The sequence below is a fragment of the Phanerochaete carnosa genome (assembly GCF_000300595.1).
Source record: "Phanerochaete carnosa HHB-10118-sp unplaced genomic scaffold PHACAscaffold_8, whole genome shotgun sequence".
Taxonomy (NCBI): domain Eukaryota; kingdom Fungi; phylum Basidiomycota; class Agaricomycetes; order Polyporales; family Phanerochaetaceae; genus Phanerochaete; species Phanerochaete carnosa.
This window is the reverse complement of record NW_006767635.1, coordinates 1,154,375-1,178,532: the sequence shown is the minus strand read 5'-3', so window position 1 is coordinate 1,178,532 and position 24,158 is coordinate 1,154,375. Positions and strand designations below refer to the sequence as shown.

Here is a 24,158-nt window from a genome sequence, read left to right as displayed (position 1 = left end):
AGAGGACACTTGGATGATTCTGCCTTCCGAGTCTGGTTCTTCTTCCATAACCACCTTTCGAGTGGTGAAGTCTAGTATTCCGTATTTCCAGTTAATCTGTGGGTTGTGATGTTGCAGCCAATCAATTCCTAGAATAGCATCTTGCTTTCCTAGGTGAGTAATAAACATCCGTTCTTTAGTTGCTTTGCCGCCGATTTGTATCGTGGGTTTTACATAATTCTGGATAAATTCAAGTCGATTGAGAGTTCCATTGACGTTGAATACTGGTATTAGTTTCTCTAGAGGGTATTCACAGAGTTGTAATCTTTGCACAACTTGTCGGTCAATGAACTTGCCCTGGGCTCCAGAGTCGATGAGCGCATTGATCTGTGTTTCAGCATTTCCTTTCGATTTCATGATAACAAGTAGTTTCATTGCCTGGGCCTTCATATCTGCTACTAGTACAGATGAAATCGAAATTTGAAGAGGTTCAACAACTGGTGTTGACCTCACTGGGTAAAATCCGAGTTATCGTCCTTTCCTGTGCGGTTGTAGTAGTGGTCGTAGATGATTCAGTCGAGATTGGGTAGTGGGATGGAGCTCAACATGGTGTCAACGTCAATGTGCGATGGAGTTGTAGGAGTCGTGTGCAAATCTGCCGGAGTTGGGTTGCTAACTGGAGGTGGATGAGGGGAGCTTGGATTTCCGTCCCATTGAGTGACTTGGACGTAAGGGTGATTTCCGGATGGATTGCCTTGGTAGTTCCTCCAGTTTCCTCTACCTCCTTGACCTCTGCCCCTTTGATTTCCTCCTCCTCGGTATGATCCTCTTCCTCCTGCTTGTCACAGTTGTCTGCATTCTCTGGCAATATGCCCGAATTTTCCGCAATTATAGCACTTAATTCTGCTTTGTCCGGTATTAAGGGCGTCGACATCCATAGCATTGGGATCACGAGTGGAGGATGCCGGGGTGTTTGTCATGGCTCCGGGATTGGTGGGAGGGTGCGTCTGCCTGTTTTTGATATGCCTGAGAATTCCGAGCCTGTTGTCTAGCTCGAGGGCTTGTTGTTGCCACTGGGAGAGTGTGGCGTTGATTGGCATATGGGCGATCAGTTGGCGCGCAAGAGATTCCTTTAATCCACAAAGGTATTGATGGAGGAGGTTACCATTGGCGTCTGGGTTGACTATCTCTGCTTCTGCTATTAACGTGTTAAAATGCACATTGTACTCGTTGACTGTTTCATGGTCCTTCTGTACAATCTGATGGAGTTTGACCATGGCTTTGGATTTTGGGTCTATTGTTTTGTAGGCTTCCAAGAAGTCTTGGCGATGTGTGGCCCAGGTGGGCCACTCTTAAAGAAGATATAACTTCTCCTTGACTGTTGCCCATTTCCGGGGTTGTTTCTTCCCTGAGTCTTTCATGAGTGAGTCTGCAAAGCGAATCTTTGCCTGGTTGTTTGGGAATCGCGAGGCCTTTGAGAGGAAATACATCTCGCATTGATGGATGAAGTCTCGGGCTTTCTTGATATCTCCGGAAAATTTGGCTGGTTTGCCTATTTCTTCCTGAGGAAGGGCGTTGCACAAGGCAGCATTGAATGCTGCTAGCAGCTGAGGATCAATGGGGTTTGGTCCTAAAGCCACTGGGATTGGTCCTCCTCCATCTCCAGGTGGTCCATCTCCGCCTTCACCTCCAGGTTGTCCGGGAATTCCTCCTGGAAGTCCTTGACCTCCGATGTGGGTGGCTGCAGTCCATACTGGTGCTGGTGCTGGTGGATTATGAACATATTGCAGCGCTTGATGTAGTTCAGCTATGGTGGCTTGCCCTTGGAAGTGTGTACACTGGAGGAGTTCTTCTAACAGCTCCTCATTAGTGAGGGTTGTTGTCTGTGTTGCCATGTTATCTTCTGGTACTTCCAGTTGTTGGTCAACGTCTTCTGGTTCTTGGTCAGTGTCTGAGAGGGCTTCGAAAGTATCTGTGAAGTCATCTCTTAGGTCTCCCTCTTGTCAGGCTTCGATATGCTCTGCGGATTGGTCTCTGGTGACCTCGATGAGCTGATCAGGGATTTTCTCAATCGCTTCGGTGTTTGATTCATCGTCTCTGTGTATGCAGATGACTTCTCTGCACCTGTGCCACTTGTTGTCTCGTGTCCAGAAATGGTAGTCTCGTCGTTGGCTAGTGTGGTGTCTGTGTGCTTGATTCCAGCACCTTTCTGGTGCAAGTTCAGTGCTTTGCTGACTTGTAGTTCTGGTGATGGGGGGTTGGACCATGTACGTCTGGTCACCGGTGAAGGGAGCTTTGGCCTAATGTAGAAGTTGTAATGCACAGAACATGGACTTGAGCAAAGTCTGGGAAATGATATAGAAAGTGACTGATAATACAGGAGGCCGAAGCTAAAGTACACGACATTTCCAGAGGGTATTTATACTAACCTAGCTACTGCGGGATCAGCAGAGAAGGGACAACGTATATACAAGAATGTCCTGGAAATGGAAGTGGTTCGGAAATTGCACGGAGAAGAATAACTCGAAAAAGGATAGAACCTTCGAGTAGCGCTATTTGTCTGGAGAATAGAAAAAGGAAAAAACATATGCCGGGACGACGGACCAATTGTAACAGCAGCCTCCTTGTCCGAATCTCCCACACTATCATTTACGAGTTCAGGCTCATCAACGTCAGTAGGGCCAGTAGTGTTCCCATTCACGGTTGCATGTTCCAAAGTGTCATCAACAATGTTGACTGCTCGTTGGAGCTCTTGAGGATCCTCTTCAGCAAGGCTGGCCTGGACTGCTTCAACTGCAGATGGGATTGCACCAGTTTGAAGAACGAGCTGCGCTTCGATTTGGCGGGCCTCATCCTCAGAACATGGTAGGCTGATAGCTAGGAGAAACTTCGCGTCTGCATGGAGCTTCTCTGTGAGCAGTAGCGCCGCTCGCATATGCTTGCAGGCTCCACCTCGCTTTTAGAAGTCGGGACACATGCATGTTGCATTACCACGCAGTCCGAGAACAACCTCATATGTGATCGGGTTCTTGTCATGTGGCATTGCAAGTGACAAGTAGCAGGCAAAGCGGAGTGCAAGCGTGTCTTCGAGAAATTCAGGAACTTCAATCTGCTTGCGTTCTAGGAGAGCCTGAGCTCTGGCATCGCATGCAGCATCGGGCCCTGTCTAATAGGCAACTGGGTGCAGCCAGGGCTTGCCTGACTGGGTTTGATGTGCTGCTCGATGCTGTTTGAGAAGCTCTCGCCCACCAGGCAAAGCTGTGATCTGCGCCTTCCATTCAAGAGTCGATGCTCTCACGGCTGCCTGCTGCTGGAATATTGCAGGCAGTATCTTAGTGATTGACAGATGGATGAAGACATCAAGTCAGAGCGGCTTTCCATTGTGCTGCCATCGCTTTAGATGCTTCCTTTTAAATACGCCGTTGAACGACTCGAGGTGATTTGTCGTTGGCAGCACTCTCTCCACTGCGCACCCCAGACGAACAGCGGCAACACAGCGACCAAAGTCTGACCAACTCTGCCATAGGGCCTCCCTTCCCCAGTAGTTCTGCAGGTAGTCCAGATGCTCTTGCGCGCTATAAATCAGCGCCAGACCATCAAGAGTCTCAGGGCCGACAAGCGAGTGTTTGAAGGCTGCGAGCACCTCTCGCTCTTCCTCGATGAAGGCTAGAAACGCGGTGTGCTCCTTGGTTTGGACAACCTGGGTCTCGAGGCGCTTCATACGTGCCTTCAAGTCGTGAGCAAAAGGTGATGTGCCCTTCAGAACACGATTGCAATGATTTCGAAAGGACTGACGCAGATGGAATTTGCAAATAAGCAGCCAGATGTTATCGAAGACCGCCGCTAATGCGTTCTGTTCCATGAGATCAGTGTCGGTGATGGCAGCATGGACGGTGACAGCCTCTCCATTCTTCGTCCTGGGAGCTAATTTCCATTCGCGGAGCAGTTCAGTTAGAATCTCAGCGTCGTACCTGGCAGATGTTTGCTTGTTTTTTGTCGGTGCGGAGAACAGCAGAAAGGCTAGCAGTATGCCTCTTCCCTCCTCGTCAATGCCCATAACAATGAACAATAGCATCTTCCGGTTGCAGACACCAAATGTGCCATCAAGGATGATTTGAGAGCAATGTGCATACTTCCAAGCTGCTTCGCGCATCTCAGATGTGGCAATGCACACCTTCAGCCGCTCTTCACAAGTTGTCTGTGCTCTGTAGTGGAATACTGCATTGGCAAGAGCGCGGTTATATTGTGGTGAGTCTGGACTCAGCCATTCGTCAATATTAACATGGGCTGCAGTTGTAGTGCAGACACCATGCATCCAGTTGAACTGGCAGTAAAGTGAGCGATTGTCGCCAGCACGTAGAATCCAATGGTATGCGCTCTTTGAGAAATCGCCAACAGAAGGCTTCCCAGGGTATGTGTGTGCTTGTGCCATGCAAAGGTTTGTCTCCTGGACTTCTGTAATATCTGCACCACATTTGAGCTGAGCAAGGGCAACTTTGAAGACCTCAGGGTGCACTGATTGTGGCGGGTACCAGGTAATGTGTGCGTCCTTGCATTCCTGGTTGTGCTCGAGGTATCCACGTATTGACAACACCATTTTAGATTGAACAACATAGTTAACCTCAACATAGGCAAGACAGGCAGTGAAGGGCATGGGATTTCAACGTGTTTTAACCCCAGCCTGTACATGATTGTAGCCACAATCACTAAGAGCTCAATAGTGAGTGCCAATCCCCTCAAGATTTATATCTATGGCGCACCACTGATACAGAATCCGTGTAGTTACCCCTGCCTCCTTCCCTGTGGTTCGTGTGTATTGCACGCTCCACCGACTACCGAGAGCCTCCTGAGAGTCTTCATCAAGAGCCTCCATTGCCAACACTGCTGCTGCCGCAATCTGGTCATCTTTGGTACGTTGATAAGTGATTGCCATCGTCTTTGACTCATTGTACAGTGCCTCGACCGCACTCCACTGTGTCTCCGTGAGGATAAGCTTTGATGTGTATACATAGGAGGCTTCGCGCTTTGCGCTCAATGTGACCTTCTTGTCACTTGCTTCCGCAGCACTGACATTAGCAAACCGGATGTGCACCGGGTGCCAGTTAGGCCTGTTGGAGGGTCTTGCATTATCTTCTGCAGGTACAGAGGGAGCGGTAGGTGTACTGCTCATGGCAGAGAGGATGTGCGATTGCAAGTGGGTATCACATGTTTGAAACATGCACTAGTAAAGTGAAACCACACTTTTAGTTGTGTAAGTGCTTGGTTTATCTCTGAGATGACTTCACTATTTAATCTTGTGGCAGCTAGTATACAATATATTTGCTGTCTATAATATAATTTTACAAGCTATAATTTGCCTACTGTCAGCAGCAATGACGACGGCGGCGGCGGCGGCAGCAGCAGCGCAGGACTTAGGTGTTTCGAGCGAGAGTGCGCTTACGTGTCGAAGGTGACGAGTGTCAAGGCCTGCGGTGCGGCAGGGTGCTCGAGCCATCCTGCCGGGGCTTCACGTGATCTTCTGTAAAAGGCAGGTGATTGGGTGGGCCCTATCTCCCTAGTTGAGCATGCATGTATAAGTGTCACAAAGTCAGAGGACAGGTCATGTGAAGAATAATGTGAACGTGCAAGGTGGATTGACTCGTGGATATGGACGTCAAGCGCCCATTGCCGATTCCCCTGTATAGTGCCATTGAGGACAATCATAGCACTGAAAATCAATATGATTTTGAACTGATATACGCGGGCGCAAAAGATTCCCCTGCATAGTGCTATTGAGGACAATCATAGCACTCAAATATATATGATTTTGAACTTGAGACAGCAAATGTCACATGCAGGCGCAATATCAGCCAAACAAAAACCCTTCACCTCACCCAAGTCCAGGCCGACATGATGACGGCCGCGGCCTCAGGATGGTTGGCAGCGCAGATGTCACGCAGCTTCAAATAAAGTGGTCACCCTCACAATCAAATAGTTGTCCAGGTTAAGCAAAAATTGTTACGTACACTTGGTCAAGATAACTAGTTTATGATCAACGTAGAGTATGTCAAAGGGTGGATGGCACCTTGGCAACTGAAAGAACCACAGCCTAGACCTCCACACCTCCAACCAATGGTGCCGGAATGTGGACCGTGTTTGTAGACAGGGCTGCCTTGTCCTTCACGTTCGAAGGAGAACCTGAGAGAGAAGCGGTCACCAAAGCGACGCATGGACTGCGCGCAGTAACCGTTGTTCAAGCAGGTGGTGCTGGCAGCAGGTAAGACAGAAGCAGGAGGGCCGTTGAGCAGAATGTATCCATGTTCATGGTACTTGCAAAGGCTGCGCAAGTCGCTGGTGGTCAAGTGGCGAGAGGCTTTGACACTGACACCAGAGAATAACATGTAAGAATACGCAACATCGAAGCTGTCCACAGAGACATAGTTCATGACAGTCATGGAGTGGAAGAGCGCAATGGGCAAGGCAGCTTGTTTTCAGATGTTTGCAACATCAATGGTAGCAGGGGACTAGTGATGTGCGGGCCGGGCCTCAAAGCCTGCAAGCCTGCCAAGCCCGGCCCAAAAAGCCTGGCCCGAGTCAAGCCTGGCAGCGGGCTCAAGGCCGGGCTCGGAGCGTAGTCAAACCCAAGCCCGGCCCGGAAGCCCAGGCTTGGGTGTGCTGGCCCCGTCACTGTTCCCTGAGTTCAGAGTAAGGAGAGAGCGACCTAATATGCACATAGAAGACAAAATGTAGATATTCTAGATATAACGGCTCTCGCCGAGCACGATTGTGCGTCACCATCTGGTGCCTGCCGTAGGCGCACGCCCGTAGACTTCGCTGCAACTCGACTTGTTCCGCAGGTGTAGATCTTCTGGAGGTTATAATTTAGTGAGTACATGCAGTATTAATCTACTACACCCAAATACATTCCCTTTTGATAGCACCGGAACACTCGTTGTATTGTGAGCAAGCCCGGGCTTAAGCCCAAGGCTTGGGCCGGGCTCGGGCTCGGCTCGGGCTCAGGGCTCGGCTCGACGTCGTCACAAGCCCAAGCCCGGGCTTTGAGCCCAAGCCGGGCCCGCACATCACTACAGGGGACATTGCACCTACTGCGATTGTCCACGCGGTCAGAAGTCTACCATGGTATATGATTTTCAATGTTGTTTTTGCAGCCCACATCAAACAGGTGTGGCTTGCACTTGCCGTAAACTGTGGCAAGCAACGCTTCAGATGGTCTTCAGAGATACGGCAAGCGATAACACAATTCTTAGATCCCTTCATTGCAGGTTTGTTTACAGAGCACTACATGGTCAATATTTTAACAGCATACTCAGGAGCTGTTACCATCACTTTCGTGGACAAGAGCATGCTGGAAGTAGCCAACGAACCAGGTTTATTGTAGTGCAGCTACAAACAATTTTAAGCACTTGTACCAATGACAGCAACCAACTTACAGTCGATGCAATGTTCTGCACAGTGGAGATTGCCCAGCTGACATGCTAACAGGCTGGCCCAAGAGTGTGAACGGACTATACCTCGACATGCACTGGTTAGGACTGACTGCCGGCAAATATGTAACCAGAGCTCAGGGGAATTGGAACAGGGGTCTTTCATTAGGCGGCTCATCTTTTTCCATGCAGTGGAACAATTGTGCCCGCACCGCCAATGCCTATAAGCTGGAGGCAGAGTGCACAGTCCTTTTTACTCCCCTTTTGCTCCGCACAAGGTCAAGTCTCCAGTTGTGATCTGCTAGTTCTGCAACGGCTAACAATATCTTGGTTAGTACAGTACACCACTCACGCACCATGCCTGTTGATGCTATTCCCAATGACATGAAGGATATGGCAGCACAAGCCATCTCTCATGAGTGTGGCATTCTGCTCTCTCTCGTGTGGTGAGGCCCTGACCATGTCACTTGCAATTTTGATATCTGCTCACCAATTAATTTTTGGACCTTCATTTAGCCCTGAGGCACCTACACTTGTCCAATCATGGCCGTTGTTGAAGTTAATCGGTCTCGCGAGTGACGGTTCATAGGATGTCGTGGAGGGCGGTGGCCTGAAAGGCTTGGGTGCAGTGGGCCGGGAGCAGTAGATGGCCAGAAGCTTTGCTTACGAAGCCATGCCGTTTTCAGATGACCAGAAGCACCCTAGGGACTGGAAGATTTTCCAGCAACATAGATGGTGAGGGGTAATTTTGTAAGCATTAAATTATGTACAGACATGTTTGATGCACCTTCGAGAGCAATAAATCTTTTAAATCTTGCGACGCTCGTGGGTTTCGAGTGAGGAACGGCGAGTTTGCTCGTACCTTGGGAATTAGTCTCATAGGTGCCGGCTGGCACATTATTAGCGCAAGCTCGGGTTACGCAACATCAGGCTGGGGCACTAAGGCAAGCTCGGGTGCAATGGCTGATTGTCACGTGACTTTTGGGCATGCACGGTTCGGTCCATAACCCGATTCTAGGGGAATCGGAAGCCCTGTCCACGTCCATCACCAGCACTCCCACTAGTACGGGGTGTGCTCTCCCCGCACTGGGTTTCCTATTACTCGTCTGCTCACTTGTTTACACGACACAGAAAATAGTCCACGAATTGGGGTCGGTACCACTAGCTGGCCTCTCTCCGAAGAGACTAGACAGAGAGACTTACACCACGGAGTATTCCAAGTGCCAGACCAAGGGTATCAGAAATATCTTTCCAGGTGGCATAGCTGGGGGAGCCTGAAATTTCCGGGATGCTGGCGAAGTCGAAGTCAGGGTATGCAGTTGTGCCTATCGTACGTGGCTGTCTTGTCCTACATGACGCTACACTAATCCCAAGCATTCTCGCCCTCGCCCTCCCAAGTTCGATCAAGTCTTCACGTTCCTTCACATTGTAAATACGATCTTTTTACTCTCAAGCCCGCTTTTGAATCTCAGTACAGTTAGAACGCGATGAACTAAGGACGACCCCCACGTCTGCAAGCCATCTGCATGTTCATTCTCACGCTGTGCGCCCCTGCCAGTCACCAGGAGATCAATTCACAGCGTGGCTCGTTCTGGTAGTATTATCGCATGGATTCTACGAACATTGTTTCGTCGCCGGCACAGCGATGGAGAAGATCGAGCCTGAACGGCGTCGTAACCGCTACTACTTGCACGCACACTACACACGCATAAGCTGGCGACCCTGTTCGCTTTCGGCCAATATACTTGCCTTTCACAGTAAAACGCTATGCAAGTCGTCGTTTCTGGCGTTATGAAAGCAGCTCTACTCTTTCGTTCTACACTTTTCTTATAAGAAACAGGCGAGATGAAAAAACATCAGTGTCACATCCTACAGTTTCGCGCCCGTAGCGCCTAAAGTGGACAAGAATCGAAGAGCTGTGAGATGTGCTTCCGCTCTAGTTGGATAACTACCTCTGCAAGGCCAATCGTATAGCATAGCGACAAGAATATATCCATTCTCGTTTCCCCATCGTGCGCCTCTCCTCCGCCTACTGCGATGTGCAAGAACACTTATGGAAGTTGTTCAGCCCCAGGCAATGGGTGCCTTTAGATGCAAGACGGGGCGGTGCAAACCGCCTCGAAGAACTCGATGGCCAATATGCTTTGCATCGGACGGCTTAGAAGCGTGTCTGCAGCCTAGATTTGACACGACGGAAACAAAGGCAGTGCTGGGACGCCCTATCCTTGGGAACCTTATATTCAAGAGGTAATGGGGCGTCAACGTTTCAGTCGCACACCCCATACTTCCACTCACAGCCTCGCACGCTCGCAGCCATCCAACGTGCCTTTCCCCCTTGCTCCGCAAATGTCGCAGACTACAGGAGCTGACTTACCACCCGAAGTACTATCATTCGTATTGGCTTCTGTCGTGCCGAGCCATATCAATTACCACAACTCGAGCGAGCGTCGCCGCTCCAAACACGAACTCGTCGCGCCTAGCCTCGTATGCAGATACTGGTCCGAAGTTATCAGGCCTTTTCTCTTCCAAATTCTCATCTTGCGAAGCCATGAAGACGTGCGATTGTTGAAGAACGTCGTGTCCAGCCCCCGATATACATCGTCGTCTCTTTTCGAGGCCATTCAAATTATAGAAATCCACCAAAAAGCTGCAGATACCAAACCCTGGCTCCATCACATCCATGGGCTCTCGACCCGACTTCGTGGTACAATCTTCACATGTACTGTCTTAGGCGATGCGAACGACCCTGCGTCAACGGTCGGACGTTGGGCCCCGTTCAAATCGCTACCCAGCCTCACTCCATCCTATGTACGGCTTTCAGTCCTCACCCTCGATAGGCTCATATTTGCGAGCACGACAGAGCTTGCACGGGTCATCGACAGCTTCTCCACCCTCAAGAAGTGCGACTGCTATGCGCTTACACTCCTCGATCCGTCGCCGGTTACCCACTCCCGCAGGATTCGGCGACGGCTTTCGTCATCTCTGCAGTCGTGCAGGATGTCGCGGTGTAAGGAAATGACGGTTCTGACACAAGCAACACTAGCCTCCGACGTTCTCGTAGCTGCTGCTCGCCTGGGGCTTGATGAACAAACCTGGAGCGGAGTTGTGCACGCAGTACTGGCGTTAGCACCCAGTACATTCAGAGGAGTCCTCGTACGGCTTCATGGCCAGCGTGGTAGCATGTTTGGTATGTCTTTCAACCAGTGCAGACGATAAAAAAACTCATCGGCCATTCGTTATCAGACGGAGCGATAATCTATTGCTCTTCGCCTGTTCAAGATGGCCCCATGAGCGATTATGTCAAAGCTTATGTACAAGTACGCCGGCTGAATGCGAGCCCGGGCGTACCACTCCCACCCGCGTACATCGAGAGTATCGCCCTCGCGCTCTCATCTACCGGCGTCCATGACGTAGAGTCCTTCCCTTGGGACGTTTTGCAACCAGCTATAGACCTTCCGCTCGTGCGCCACCTTCGCTTTGAAGGTCTTGACGGTCAAGAGTACGAAGCCATGAAGAAGATCTTATGCTCGGTCTTGCGCCGGTCGCAGCTAACCTGGGCTCTCGATTCGGGCAAGCTGCAGTTCATTACTTTCGATTCCAACCCCGTTACAAGCGCAGACGTCTTGTCTGTGCCAACGGAGCACACCGTTGACGGCATCGCGATCACCCTCAACACCGCCGAACAAGCCGAATGGCTGCTGCACCCGGTCAGCCATCCTCTGCTGGCCACGAGGAAAGAGTATCTTCGAAAGGTCGTAGCTGAGCGCGCGAGCATGCTCGCGTCTGCGGACACGAGCTCTGGGACTGCGCCGTCTACTGCGGGAGGAGTCCGAGATGCGGCGGTCGGACAGGTTCAAGTGCCAGTGGTGACGACAGCCGATAGGCAGGTAGGAAATGCAGAGAATAGCAGCAAGGAAGACGAGGAGAGATGAAAGTGTCGGCATAGAGCTAACGTGGGCATCAGGAGCAGGAGAGGCCTTGCTGTTCGGCAGATAGACGATCTTTGGGGTAGATCTCACAGCTCATGGGTAGAAGTATCCTTGTGCAAGAAGCCGAAGACGCTGTGTTGAGGTCATGGTGGATCTACAGTAGTGTGCAAGTTGAGAATGACCGGAAGAAAGTATGAGGTGGGAGGTTGATAGGACGAGGCAAGGGGAAAGATATTCGGACGGCTGGAGGATCAGACAAAAGACGTAGGTGTCATCGAGGAATACGCTGTGGAAACTGTGCCCATGATTTGTCCCATATCTACCTCTTTCCGTCTCTTTTTGCTCTACACATACTGCTTCCAAGCTTCGGTGCTATGTTCTTCGATCTCGTGAGGCTTGCGGCGCGTCTCTTAATCTTTTAATCCCAGCTGTGTCTTCCCAGTCATCTCACTCTGTATACAGACTGTGCCATCATTATCGCATAGGTGTTAAATAAGATGACATTGTTCCTATGCGGACTAGAGAGCGGATTTATGAGAGGCCTGTGCGAGCGCAATATAAAGTTGAACGTCGACGCCGCGTGCGCACTGCGCAGGTGCAAGGCGTCAATTCAAGTTGCATTGTGGGCAGCGACTCTCCTGACCGCCATCTGCTGGTCCGAGACAATCACCCGGGAAGTCGTCTGCAGCTCACGGTGGATGAATAGGCGTATCATTCCTGCAAATTCACCTCCCGCTTTGTATCCATATGCGGAACAGGGACTCGCTCACTCATTAAACGCTAGACGCCAACTGGAGCACTGGCAGCGGAACCGATGCTGCACACCTTGTGCTATACGGCATAAGGGAAATCTACATATAGAGTAGTATCGTAGGGCAGTGCGCGGAGATCCGTGAAAGGCGCGAGAAGGGAAGCATGCAGGGCGATACATGGTGAGAATCTGTATAGAGAACTGCCCTACTTTAAGCCCATCGATCACAGTGGCAGATAGCAAGTTCCTCTGGTTCCCACTGCCTCCTTCACCGTGGATCGGAGCATGAGCAGTACGTACGCACTTACTCTGGAGTGTCACTGCAGCGCCCAAAGCCTGCTGGAATACTATCAGGTCGTGCAGGGGGACGGACAGGACGCCAAGAATACCAAAGTCGCAAAGCAGAAGAAAGAGTGAGACGAGGAGGACACTACACAAAAGAGATGGAGATGCACGCAAGCTCCAGACAGCGCAGCACGTCGCCCATCCTGTTCTATGACAGAGACCAGCCTTACTACGAGTTCGCTCATCCCGCTCTTTTCCGACAAATATGTGTCCTCACGTTCCCGACAGGTTTACCAACTTCGCACCATACGCTATCAAGTACGAGGACAAGACATATCCGACTGCAGAACATTGTGAGTGGCACTGCCGAGCTCTACTACATACGCGCTACTGACCACGCCGTAGTATTCCAAGCTCATAAGTTCCTCGACACACGCCCGGCACTCGCAGAAGAAATCAGGAACGCACCTAGTCCACGCGGGGCTCTCGATGAGGCAACCAGGATGCAAAAGCTTCGGCGTGACGACTGGCTCGACGTAAATATCAGCGTTATGGACCAGGTCCTGGAGGCGAAATTTACTCAGCACCCGGCCCTACGCGACACGCTTCTCAAGACAGGGGATAGGGGGATAATTGAGGCCAGTCCTGTGAGTGCGCCTAGCGTACGTAACGTGCAAGTAGTCATATCTGAGCCAACAGGTGGACGGATTCTGGGGTTATGGGGCGGACCGTCAAGGACGAAACGAGCTGGGAAAGGCTCTGATGCGATTAAGAGCCAAGTTGCGGAATGGCATGGCCAGTAGTACTGCAGTTTCTCATACCGCTACCCACTCGACCCGACTCCAAGAAGCAGCCGCCGGGCAGAATTCGAGCCACTACATTTATCCCGTGGTAAGTACCCTGCAAGACGGGCTAGCCACGAGGAGCTGATTGCTTTTTTGTGTGTTTCCGTAGCTGCAGCCCTCTGTTGAATACAAGCGAACACTATCTGAGCGCACAGACTCTGACACGGCGCACACTACCTATCACACTCGTAAGCATGGCTTGCAGCTGTACACGAAACGCATGAGCAAAGACTGACTCTCTTCTGTCGTCGTAGCCGAAGGATCACCTGCACCGTCAGTGCCCACCATCTTCTTCTACGACAGCGGCCAGCCATATTATGAGTAGGTGCAGATACGCCATAAAATAATGGGACGTTGAACGGGATCCTAGATTCACCAATTTCTCACCTCACCCCGTGTTGCATGACGGGAAATCATACCCTACATCTGAACATCGTAAGTCCAAGTCTTCCCTTGCACGGGCCATTCACTCACGTACGCCAGTATTCCAAGCGCACAAGTTTCTCAACAGCGCCCCCGATCTAGCTGAGCGTATTCGAATGCAGCCCACATCGAGAGCCGCATTGAAGGAGGCAACACATCTCCGCCATTACCAGCGAAACGACTGGTTCGACGTGAACTTGAGCTGCATGGACGCCGTCCTCGAAGCGAAGTTCACGCAGCATCCTCAGCTGCGCGACATGCTGGTCTCAACGGGCGACAAGGAGCTGGTCGAAGCAAGCCCTGTGAGTCGTTGTCGTTCATTCTTGGCGCGCAAAAGGCTGAAACATCACTCCGCAGGTGGACGCATTCTGGGGATACGGTGACGACAAACAAGGCAGAAATGAGCTAGGAAAAGCTCTGGTGAGACTCAGAGAGAAGTTCCGCACGCAGGGAGCGCAGAGGAACACTGGACGGGCGCCAAGCAATAGTGGGCAACCACATGTGCCAGCCCCTCCTGTACGTGGTCCGCTCCCTCCGTACAACGCTTTTTCCAGTACGCCACCATCCGAGGCAACACCGAAACCTGTCACCCGTGCGCAGTCGCGAAAAGAGCGTGCCAACATGCTCGTCGCCTCTTTCTCCACTAAGATCTCGGGGTCTCGTCGTCGCCCTTTGCTCCATGTCCGAGCGTGGTTGGCTGAGCTCCTCGAAGAGAAGGAAACCCCTCTTGTTGTGGCCACCGTGAGGCTCATCAACATCGAGTGGGACCCGACTGGTTCATCCTTGTCCTTACATTTCGCCAAGCGCCCGCCTATGTCCGTGCAGCGCTTGCTCGATGAGCGTGCAGTCTGGTTCGCCAACACACAGCCCTCGGAGCCGCCGATCGATGTGACCGTGGAGTTCTATATTCCGGTTACCCTCCTCCAGATTGACCCCGTCCCATACCAGGACAACGGCGGCAATGAGCTTTCTTCCGAAGTCATCCATGACAAGCTTGTCGCTAGCAACCCTCAGCTCGGCGACGACCTGCTGCCGTGCACTTATCCACCACACCCGTTTTTCTGGGGCCGAAGAACTTTTGGCTCTGGCCTCCTCATTGTCGCAATTCTCGACGACGATAAGAGGTCGCACGCTCGCGCTATCGTCAAAAAGTCCATCGTCTTTGATAAAGAACGGTGTTTGGCTTCCATATATACGCCGCCTCTTGTCAACGCTTTTTGCACCACTTGCTATCGGTGGGGCCACGCTTCCCCTCACTGCGGGTCCGGCAAAAACGCCACATTTTGCGCGCGTTGTGGAGGTGATCACACGACCCGCCAGCACGGCCGCGTTGCTCTGTGCTGCCACGAAACACGAACGAGATATAATCGCGCGGAAGCCGATTGTCCCCCTGACCACGATTTCTGCCCCAACTGCGGTCACCCCGGCCACCGCGCAAATTCTCGACGTTGCGTGTACTTCCAGAACCGCTTCAGCCGCGAATGGCTTCAGACTAATCCCCCGAGGCACCCAGGGCCGGGTACTAGCCGAAACTTCAAGTATATCAGCTACAGGGATCCCAAGGCGAGCGCCGCAGGTCTGCCAAGTAGTGCTTCGCAAGGTGGGGAGTTCAGGGTGGAGCAAGTCACATGGGGTGGCCTCTCCGATCCAGAAGATCAGGCTCCGCCCTTGCCGTAATCTGGGGTAGTATACGTCCTTCCTGCTTGTTTCCTGTACATATGCGAAACTACGCACAAAATTTGTGTCAAATGCCAATCTCTACGTACCGCATCGCAGATTCTAATCCTCGTCCGTCTACCCAGGTATGCGCGAGACTGCGCACTGAGGGGTTTCTGTGCATCACTGTTCTTCGCTCGTAGGTTCGTGCATGATCCGGACCTTCTAGCTTGAGCAGCCCAAGACGCCACAGAAGCAGATTTGTTTTCAGCTATACATGCTTCGTCCCTATGAGACAACGCATTGTCCAAGCCCGAAACATGGCGAGACGAGCCCAGGCTGGGTGGAGGTGAATCATAAGACGCGTGACTCAACGTGTAACCCATACGTAGGTAAGAAATCCAAGCCCTGCCATAGGATGTGACATGCATTTCGTGCAATGTGCTCTCTCGCGGCCAAACTCGGATCAGACTACATGGGCTAATCCTGCTCGCTGTGAGTAGGCTACAAGGTAATGAGACCTCACGTATCTGGTTATTCACACAACCACACGACACTGCCGTTCTCGAATGTGGCTCTTAAAGTACCTATTCCTGTGAAGATGGTGGGCCGTAGGATGTTGTCAAGCTCTGTGGACAGCTGCGTTTCCATGCCGAGATCTGGTTAGCATGCACCATGGCTAATAGGATGCATAGCATTTTTCATGCGTTCGAGTTAGTGCGTTTGGAAACCTCGGCATTATGAGCACGGTGTACGAGGAGTTGAAGAGACTTGCGTCTGACCTTGTCGTGCGCTCACTGCAGATCTCTGAGCGGATCAGATTCAGAAATTGATGCGCCTGATCTGCCTACTCAATATTCAATCTCGATAGTCATGTATTTGTCTGCACGGAAATCGACATGCTTCTCCAGCCCGGCCCATCTGGTCAGCAAGTGAAAGCACTGATGCAAGAAAACAAGTCGAATCTATACAACGGCCATGAGCTGATTTCCTAGCTAGTACACAGCAATCTATAGTACATTCTAGAGAGAGTACATTCTACGGGTTAAATAACAGAAGTAATACAAGAATAATACACCCATGTTCCCTGTTGTTGTAGTCGTTCGGCGCCACCCAATATAAAGCCTTCAGTTGTCATACACAGTCTAATCGTGATCTAATCCAAGCTCCACTCCACATTGTGGAGACGGCCGACGGACAAGGGGGCAAGCGCCTCGAAAGCGGAAGGGGAGAAGTCGAGGTCGAATGTGCTGCAGCCAGTGCAGCGATCGACAACCTCGACGGTGACGCTCTGGCCATTGTCTGACATGTGCATGCATTAGTAGCTGGCTCATAAATGGTACGAACAGACAAAGCGCTCACAATTGGCAGTAATCTGCCGGCCGCAAATAGGATTGTCGTTAGGATTAACACCATTGTAACCTCTATTATTCCCCTTTCTCATCAATACCACATCATATAACCAACTAGACATATGCACTCACGGGTAAGTGTCGAAGAATCCTTCAGCGACAGCGACGATAAAATCGCTTGCGGAGTTAGTGAAACCGCACGCGCCGAGCCCGGGCTCAAACCAGGTCCCTGTGGGTTTGCACTCGTCAAGACAGGAGCAAAGACGCCGTGCCGCGAAAGTACATACCGTCACCGGAGTTCGTTTCGTCGGTGTCGACGTCTGTAGTTTGAGAGCCACACGTAGGTGCGGCGATGACAGGGAGGGATATCGTGATGGCAAGGACAAGGAAAACGTTGAATTTGGTAGAGAACATCCTTGCAACTGAAAGAGGGAGGGAGGGGCTGTGAGCAGGCTTCAATAGTGGACTTGGAGACGATGCTGTCGACTACCCGACAACCTGTGCAGACTTTATAGGCCCTGCGTGCGAAAATACGATATAAGCTACGTCCATGAACGGAACCGAGAAGCTGGGTGAGGATGGTTGAACTTTGACTATTGTCACCCTCAATCCAAAATACCATGCGGTACCGCTTCGGTACACGAGTTTGCTGTCGCCAACGCCGGTGAACGGGAAGACATGCGTCTCCCGAGTAGAGATAGAACAGATCATCATCTTACGTACCATATATTGCAACGGCGCTTTACAAGGAAACTTCTGTCAAACCGTTGTACCGAGTGGGGAGTGAAAAAAATGGTGAGAAAAAAACCTATGCATGCGGACTTTCGAGACATGTCTGGCTACTCACTTCCACAAATACAGCGTCAATGAGGTCTGATGCATTTGTAGCTTAGCTATGAGCGCAAGCGTCAACGATATGCAATTTGACGCTGAACATGCAGGAGGGGCTTGCAGCGTTCATTCGAGATGGACACCCTGCAACGTAAGAAACGCGTGTGCATTCGCATATTGCCGATGAGAAACCGCACCCAAATCTGCCAAGCAGGGAAGTCAGGTACAGGTCCCGAGAGCAAAGCCTGTGCTACTTACAACACTAGGTGTACACCCTGTCAAGTGGCGCGTACTACGTTGCGACCTGTTTGACATATAATATACGCTTAGTCCTCAACAAGATTTTCCTAGTCCATAACTCACATATGCGAGCGACGTTATGGGTAGAACTACAAGCTACGGGTAGGGGTGAGCGTTCGGTATAGGTAATGACGGAGCGCCGATCCTATGATTACTCAGGCCAATATATTTTGCTTCGAAGGTCCTACGAGCAGGGCTAAGGGGACTGGGTTAATTACAAAGCACGAGAAAAAGACCGCAGCGTTGACGTCGAGGAATGGGGGGACTTACGTTCGCAGTTCCCCGAAATTTGCTACTTCGCAGCGTGCCGGGCTGGACGGAGGCTAATCAGCGCGCACACACCTTTGATTCTTGAGCTTGCTAACCTTAACTGCGAACGTGTGCCTGGACCAAGATGTATGCGAGAACATTCAGCAGGGCCCAGGCCTGGCTGATAGGTACCGGTTGCAATGTGTGCATCGTGTGACGTACCTCGCGGCGTCTTGCGCTCTGAACAGATAGAGACTGGATGACCGTCGACGTGTATAGGACCGCTTGCTCGCCTCATGGGCAGCGGTGTGAAGCCGCATGCGGCCGCGTAATATGGTGTCTGGACGTCGCGGCGAAGCTTAACGAGGACCAGGTGTTCTGCGCTGTGTGGGAACGGATCAGCTTTATTGGTTTGCTCCTCGGGCACTCCGGGCGCCCCGCACCGCGAAGTGCCGCAGCTCCGTACAGGGCATATGATGATAGGTGCCTGGTCCGTCTCCTAGGTCAGTTGCAACCATCGCACCTAGTGAATGAGACAACTTGTTACTTACGAATATCAGTCCTTGCAACATCAATCATCTTCCTAAAGCCGCCAGCGGTGATCTTGTAACTTACCCATGCACATGTGCACCTGTGCATCTTTTGTAAAATGAGGCATGCTCATGAATGACCCTGATTTCTGGGAGTTTGTTTGACGCTGTTAGGATCTAAAGCATCCGCTTGCCAGATTTGGTGCTTGAGCTCGCACTTGGCCAGCGGACAAGTCGCCCAGTTCCTCAAGAAGTGAGGACTACGAAAGGCAGCTGTACGTAACGTCGACTGAGGTCGATTTGACGTGCACCCGACTCGAGCAACATAGGCACAGCTGGGTCTGCACATCATGTACCGCTGACGAAAGAGTGTCCGGTGCTGCAGAGGGAAGACGCTGGCATGCGGTCGCTCCGGCATCCTATGGACCGCCCAGACATACGGCATGGCGATATTCATAACTCAGGCACAGGAGGCGCTGCGCAATGAGCGAAATTCAACCGCGTGCAATGCGACTCTGGGTATAGGGTATGTCAGGGTTAACAAATGCGGCGGACAACGGCGGCCCTACTTTGTCGCCAGGGCCGTAGCAAAGCGCTATCAGCCTCTCGCGCGTTTAACAGCTCGCCACACAGAGGTCGTGCACAACCAAAGTGCCATTGTGCCAGTGCTGGAGACGTCGAGATACACACTGAGCAACCCCGTCCAATCATCTATTCCACGTGCGTGTTTTTTAATCCCAGTCGAGAAAAAAGAGCAACCCTAGCCCTCCTGCACCATGCATCAGCACCCGCTACCGGACGGCACACGCCCTTACCGCGCACTGCTCACCTGCTTCCCCTCCTCCGTGTGCTGCTCCGCGTGCTTCTCCGCGCTCGGGCTCCCCGGGCGCGTCGCCGCACGACTGGGGCTCGCGCTCGGGTTCGCGCTCTCGTCCCAGTCGGAACCCTCGGCCATGAGCGCGTGCATGCCCATCTTGGCGAGCTTCTTGTCGAACACGCGGTGGCGGTATCCGCTCACGAGGCGCGCGAGCAGGTCCGACGTGCTGATGCCCGGCGTGCGCCGCGTCGGCAGGAAGCGGCCCTGCATCTTGCAGAACGCGTACACGTCGTCGTGCCCCGCGCTGCCGTACGGGTCCACATCGTGCGCGACGTAGTCGATGTTGTACTGCGGGAGCAGGTGTGAGTCCAGGGATAGAGAGAGAGAGCAGCGGGAAGGAGAGAGAGTGCGCACCTTCTCGAGAAAATCGGCTCCGATGACCCATGGCGCTTCTGGCACGACTTCGTCCACCCACCGGCAGTGCCGTACGGCCTCGCATCTAAGCGCCCGTCAGTATTATACCACATTTGTCATATGTACAAAAGTGTGTACCGCTCTGCGTGGGACATGACGGTCCGGCTCTTATTGCTTTCGCACTGTTCATCCGAGTTGACGCCCGCGAGCAAGTACACACCGGGTGTCCATTCGCCCTCTCGATTCTCCGGTGAGACAGCCGGGAACGCAAGCTTTGCTTGGCGTAACTGAAGGGCGTGGCTGTTGGAAGAGGGTTATCTGATGTTGTGAACAGGTCCCAGAAAGAAAGCGCACCCGAAGTGGAACAGATCATATACACCTGAAAGGAGTAGGTCAGCGTTGGAATACTCAATCTAATCAAGGTAGCATGCGCTAGCGAAAGGGCTTTTCGCGTGCGCAGAGTCGGAAAGGGGTCATATGGATATAGGTCCACCGAACTCTTTATCGTCGTTGAGGGTATTGGGGTGTTTGGGAAATGCAGACCACGGTAAGAGACCATAGAAAAAACGACGAAGCACTTACCATCGGCGTATACTCTGACAGGCCTGCGGTGTGCCGGCTCGTTAATCTTGTAATATTTGTCGCCAACTTTACAGCCGGGCCCATCAATCGTCTGAACGCAGATCATACGTGCTGTCAATCAATGCTTTTTTCTCGCCTCGAGCGACGCTGCGACGCACCTGGCGGAACCACGCTTGGATATCCTCCGGACTCAGCTTTGCGGGGTCAAACGATAGCGGGTTGCTCAAGTACGAGCTGCTTGCGGGCGATGGCTCTGTGGGGCGGGACGGGTGGCTTGGGGTCGGTCGATGGAGGGTGGGAGGAGAAGGGGTGCTTTGCGGGGCGTTTGCGCTTCCATTGGCGAACGAAGGGCCGGTCGGTGAGGCAGGGGAGAGGGTAGAAGCAACTGAGGACGCGTAGTGCTCCCTCCGGTTGACCAAAGACGAGGTATAGGGCGTTTCCGGGCCGGCGGTCGTGCAGCTCTCGATGTCTCCGTCGTACGTGGGCGAGTCCACGCCCTCGTCGGACTCAATGAGTGCGGATGCCAGGGCATGTCTCCGCGCAGCGTTTGACTTGTTCGTGGCGGAGCGCGAGCGGGAGTTGCTGGACGGATGCGCGGACGAAGCGTGGACTGAAGCGGCGGACGCGCTGCTGTCTGTGAGGGGGTCATTGTCCTCTTCTGAAGCGTCGTACGCTGGGGAATCGACCGAACGGCCGTGAGCGAGGTTGGCGTGCATCGGGTGCTTGCTGCCAAACGAGCGTTTCACGTGGAGAGAGCGGGACTGGGAGAGCTTGGTGCCGGGAGCGGTGGTAGTCGTCGCAATCGGTGGTTCCATCGCAACAGATGATGAGTATCGAACTGATGGAGAGCGGAAGGCGTCGTGGTGAAGGGAACTAGCTGCTCGAGATCAGATAACTCCGAGCTGGAGATTCGGAGCCAAAATCTTTGCGTGCTTTGCAAGAGCAGTCGCGACGTAGTTGAGATGCTGCAGCAAAAAGTTGCGTTTGTCTGTTGGCCGACGAGTGTAAGAGCAGGCCGCGGATGTCAGCCAGGCCGCAGGGGCAATCTTCGAGTCTTCTCCACAGAGCCTGACTGGTTGTTAGGGTTAGGGTGATGTCATCCACGTGCGTCTCCTCATTGGCTTGTGATTTCCCGGGATATGCCGAAGGATCACACCACTCCATCCTTCGTCTCAACAAGTTTTTTTCTCTTGGTGGGTTATCTCGCCTCTAGTCCCAACATAGGGTGTCATGATTATCAATCGGTTTCCTGAATCCCCATCAGGTGATCTGCTGGAATGCACTGCGGGGGCAATCTAAGACAAGGAAAATATTGTAGATAACAGGATGGAGATGGAGGAGAGATCTGAGGGCAAGCTCGAGCCCGGAAAGTAATTACAGATTCCCTGAGACCTATGAGCTCAGGGATTCACAAAGAGGCTGCACGCTGTGTGAGGCCTCGAGAGTCGCGGTACGTGAGTAAGTTGATAACAAAGGTCGAGAGGGGAACGCGGAGAAGTAGTACATTCAATCGTAAAATCAGAGCATAATAATGGAAATACGGGGGAGGATTATCTCTTCTCTCTTGCAGAGCGCATGTACACGTCGTAAATGCAGCTGAGTAAAAAGGTGCGAAGAGAATAAGGGATAATGATATAGTAAAGAGGTAGGCACATGGTGTACATGTAAAGGAGTTTGGCACTGCATTTTGATACAACAAGCAGGAGGGTTGTCAGGAGACGCGAACTAGCGGTGAAGCCTTGAAATCATGGTCGACTTTGAAGTGGATGGGGATTGTCTCAAGCTAGCGTAAAGCGCACAGGTAGTGATGTGCGGGCCGGGCCTCAAAGCCTCCAAGCCCGCCAAGCCCGGCCCAAAAAGCCTGGCCCGAGTCAAGCCTGGTAGCGGGCTCAAGGCCGGGCTCGGAGCGTAGTCAAACCCAAGCCCGGCCCGGAAGCCCAGGCTTGGGTGTGCTGGCTCCATTACCGTTCCCTGAGTTCAGAATGAGGAGAGAGCGACCTAATATGCACATAGAAGACAAAATGTAGATATTCTAGATGTAACGGCTCCCGCCGAGCACGATTGTGCGTCACCATCTGGTGCCTGCCGTAGGCGCACGCTCGTGGACTTCGCTGCGACTCGACTTGTTCCGCAGATGTAGATCTTCTGGAGGTTATAATTTAGTGAGTACATGCAGTATTAATCTACTACACCCAAATACATTCCCTTTTGATAGCACCGGAACACTCGTTGTATTGTGAGCAAGCCCGGGCTTAAGCCCAAGGCTTGGGCCGGGCTCGGGCTCGGCTCGGGCTCAGGGCTCGGCTCGACGTCGTCACAAGCCCAAGCCCGGGCTTTGAGCCCAAGCCGGGCCCGCACATCACTACGCACAGGAAGGGATGGCTTTCCCGCGTGAGACATGGATCGCCAATAAATCTGCTCCTGGCCCGGCCCACCATCCCGCCTCTTCCCGCCTCTGCTCTTAGCGCGTGACGAGTTCATTTGATTCTTGCGTCCAAGCGTTGAAAGATTTGAGTGCATCCTCCATCGTTGTGTTGATGGTCCCAGCCGCAATGTACCATTAATTAAAAACAGTGAACGCAGCAATATCAATATATCAGGTGCGTGGTATAAGGCATGTAGCCCCTTTAATTTGTCTGAAATAAGTTTATGCTAGGTACAGCCAAAACCATACCTTCGATTTCGGTGCACCATGAGGTGGCGAAGGCCTTCCATGGTCCGCTTGAAAATTCCTCGAGCTCAGTTGTGGAAATATGCGGCACTAATTTTCTCAATGGGATGGTGTGCTTTGAGTTGTTCACCGTATTGGCAAGCAGGTCAGAGAGAGTTGCGTGTCTTCTCCCGGACACAACAGCGTGAAGACTTGAGCGCTGTCTCAAAACCCGAGATATTTAAGGAAGTTTTTTGAAGTCAATATTGAAATCTCTGTCCTCTGAGTTGCCACAAAGGCGAAGAAGTCGTTAAGAGCTCCATGTGCGGTGTGGTACGGTGATACCAACTTGCCACGGCCTGTAGGCTGGCGGAGGCATGCTGAGGCATTTTCCTAAAGGTACCGTAACGTGCAATTGATATTGGCTTATTATTCTTTCTCTGTGGTAGAATATACAGCGTGCTGGGCGGACTGCCCTCATATCCGCTGTTAGCGGTCTCTATTTGTCTCGTACAAATAGACTTGCCTATTTTAGAAGTGGGCGGAGGGATGACCGCAGGGCGGGAGCAGATCCGTCACGGTATGACGATCTATGTCTCATAGCTAAGGTACGGTATCAGCGGGAAAGCCATCCACTTTAGGCTAGTTTCGGAATCAATATTGAGCACACATGAGACTGAGCTAAGCTCGAGACGATCCAGCATGCGCGCGAAAGCTGACCAAGCCTGCGCGCCTTACCCTATTCCGATTCCCTTTAGAGAATTGGTTAACACACTGACTCAGAAGCTTTAGCCGCTGGTTCCCCCCCCCCCCCCCAACGGACTCGTAGGTCCGATCCGAGTGATCCGAAGCGCACAGCGCCGTTGTTCTCAGCCTGGCGAGGACGTCTGCGAACGATTAGTACGAAACACCATCGTCTCGCAAGTCTATTCACGGTCGCCGCTCTGGTGCCATACGGTGTGCTTTCAGCATCTCGACAAGCAGTCGTCTTACCACCAGGAACTGCTAGCCACCCACAGCGCTAGACCGGGTGCACACGATGGTTTCACGCTGAGCGCAACCTACTCGGCACTCCACACCTCGATGAGTTCACCCACCCGACGAATGTGCTGACCACGAAACGTAGTGAGATGAAGAGTGG

The 24,158-nt window shown here is 52.2% G+C and overlaps 8 protein-coding genes across 8 annotated transcripts; 3 read left to right on the top strand and 5 right to left on the bottom strand.

The window, feature by feature from the left end:
* Nucleotides 1–821: 821 nt before the first annotated feature.
* On the bottom strand, nucleotides 822–1,874 carry PHACADRAFT_100411 (uncharacterized protein; the record flags this gene model as incomplete). The annotated part of the gene is made up of 3 exons (XM_007398842.1): nucleotides 822–990; nucleotides 1,054–1,328; nucleotides 1,359–1,874. The coding sequence occupies 3 exons, from the start codon at nucleotides 1,872–1,874 to the stop codon at nucleotides 822–824; spliced, it is 960 nt and encodes a 319-aa protein (XP_007398904.1).
* Nucleotides 1,875–3,343: 1,469 nt separating this feature from the next.
* PHACADRAFT_31058 (uncharacterized protein) lies at nucleotides 3,344–4,633 on the bottom strand (the record flags this gene model as incomplete). Its single annotated transcript, XM_007398479.1, has 1 exon — nucleotides 3,344–4,633. The coding sequence occupies one exon, from the start codon at nucleotides 4,631–4,633 to the stop codon at nucleotides 3,344–3,346; it is 1,290 nt and encodes a 429-aa protein (XP_007398541.1).
* A 60-nt stretch (nucleotides 4,634–4,693) lies between these two features.
* Nucleotides 4,694–5,149, bottom strand: PHACADRAFT_100098 (uncharacterized protein; the record flags this gene model as incomplete). The annotated part of the gene is made up of 1 exon (XM_007398841.1): nucleotides 4,694–5,149. The coding sequence occupies one exon, from the start codon at nucleotides 5,147–5,149 to the stop codon at nucleotides 4,694–4,696; it is 456 nt and encodes a 151-aa protein (XP_007398903.1).
* A 4,337-nt stretch (nucleotides 5,150–9,486) lies between these two features.
* Nucleotides 9,487–11,780, top strand: PHACADRAFT_261062 (uncharacterized protein). Its single transcript, XM_007398840.1, has 2 exons — nucleotides 9,487–10,590; nucleotides 10,647–11,780. Exons 1-2 carry the CDS (start codon nucleotides 9,654–9,656, stop codon nucleotides 11,333–11,335), a joined length of 1,626 nt encoding a protein of 541 aa, XP_007398902.1. The 5' UTR covers nucleotides 9,487–9,653; the 3' UTR covers nucleotides 11,336–11,780.
* A 752-nt stretch (nucleotides 11,781–12,532) lies between these two features.
* On the top strand, nucleotides 12,533–14,080 carry PHACADRAFT_100714 (uncharacterized protein; the record flags this gene model as incomplete). Its single annotated transcript, XM_007398839.1, has 4 exons — nucleotides 12,533–12,603; nucleotides 12,657–12,721; nucleotides 12,774–13,015; nucleotides 13,994–14,080. Coding segments are annotated over 4 exons (465 nt in total), but the record flags the coding sequence as incomplete, so codon positions are not given.
* Nucleotides 14,081–14,257: 177 nt separating this feature from the next.
* On the top strand, nucleotides 14,258–15,323 carry PHACADRAFT_164493 (uncharacterized protein; the record flags this gene model as incomplete). Its single annotated transcript, XM_007398838.1, has 2 exons — nucleotides 14,258–15,174; nucleotides 15,200–15,323. The coding sequence occupies 2 exons, from the start codon at nucleotides 14,258–14,260 to the stop codon at nucleotides 15,321–15,323; spliced, it is 1,041 nt and encodes a 346-aa protein (XP_007398900.1).
* Nucleotides 15,324–16,245: 922 nt separating this feature from the next.
* On the bottom strand, nucleotides 16,246–17,779 carry PHACADRAFT_261057 (uncharacterized protein). The gene is given in 8 exon segments (XM_007398837.1): nucleotides 16,246–16,594; nucleotides 16,655–16,716; nucleotides 16,777–16,873; nucleotides 16,932–17,162; nucleotides 17,368–17,400; nucleotides 17,492–17,592; nucleotides 17,715–17,719; nucleotides 17,734–17,779. 4 exon segments carry the CDS (start codon nucleotides 17,056–17,058, stop codon nucleotides 16,449–16,451), a joined length of 432 nt encoding a protein of 143 aa, XP_007398899.1. The 5' UTR covers nucleotides 17,059–17,162; nucleotides 17,368–17,400; nucleotides 17,492–17,592; nucleotides 17,715–17,719; nucleotides 17,734–17,779; the 3' UTR covers nucleotides 16,246–16,448.
* Nucleotides 17,780–18,425: 646 nt separating this feature from the next.
* On the bottom strand, nucleotides 18,426–21,356 carry PHACADRAFT_261055 (uncharacterized protein). The gene is made up of 10 exons (XM_007398836.1): nucleotides 20,526–21,356; nucleotides 20,368–20,458; nucleotides 20,140–20,164; nucleotides 19,924–20,085; nucleotides 19,786–19,870; nucleotides 19,384–19,719; nucleotides 19,124–19,323; nucleotides 18,749–19,069; nucleotides 18,576–18,696; nucleotides 18,426–18,511 (listed from the first exon to the last, which is right to left on the bottom strand). Exons 1-7 carry the CDS (start codon nucleotides 21,180–21,182, stop codon nucleotides 19,315–19,317), a joined length of 1,365 nt encoding a protein of 454 aa, XP_007398898.1. The 5' UTR covers nucleotides 21,183–21,356; the 3' UTR covers nucleotides 18,426–18,511; nucleotides 18,576–18,696; nucleotides 18,749–19,069; nucleotides 19,124–19,314.
* Between the last annotated feature and the right edge of the window lie 2,802 nt (nucleotides 21,357–24,158).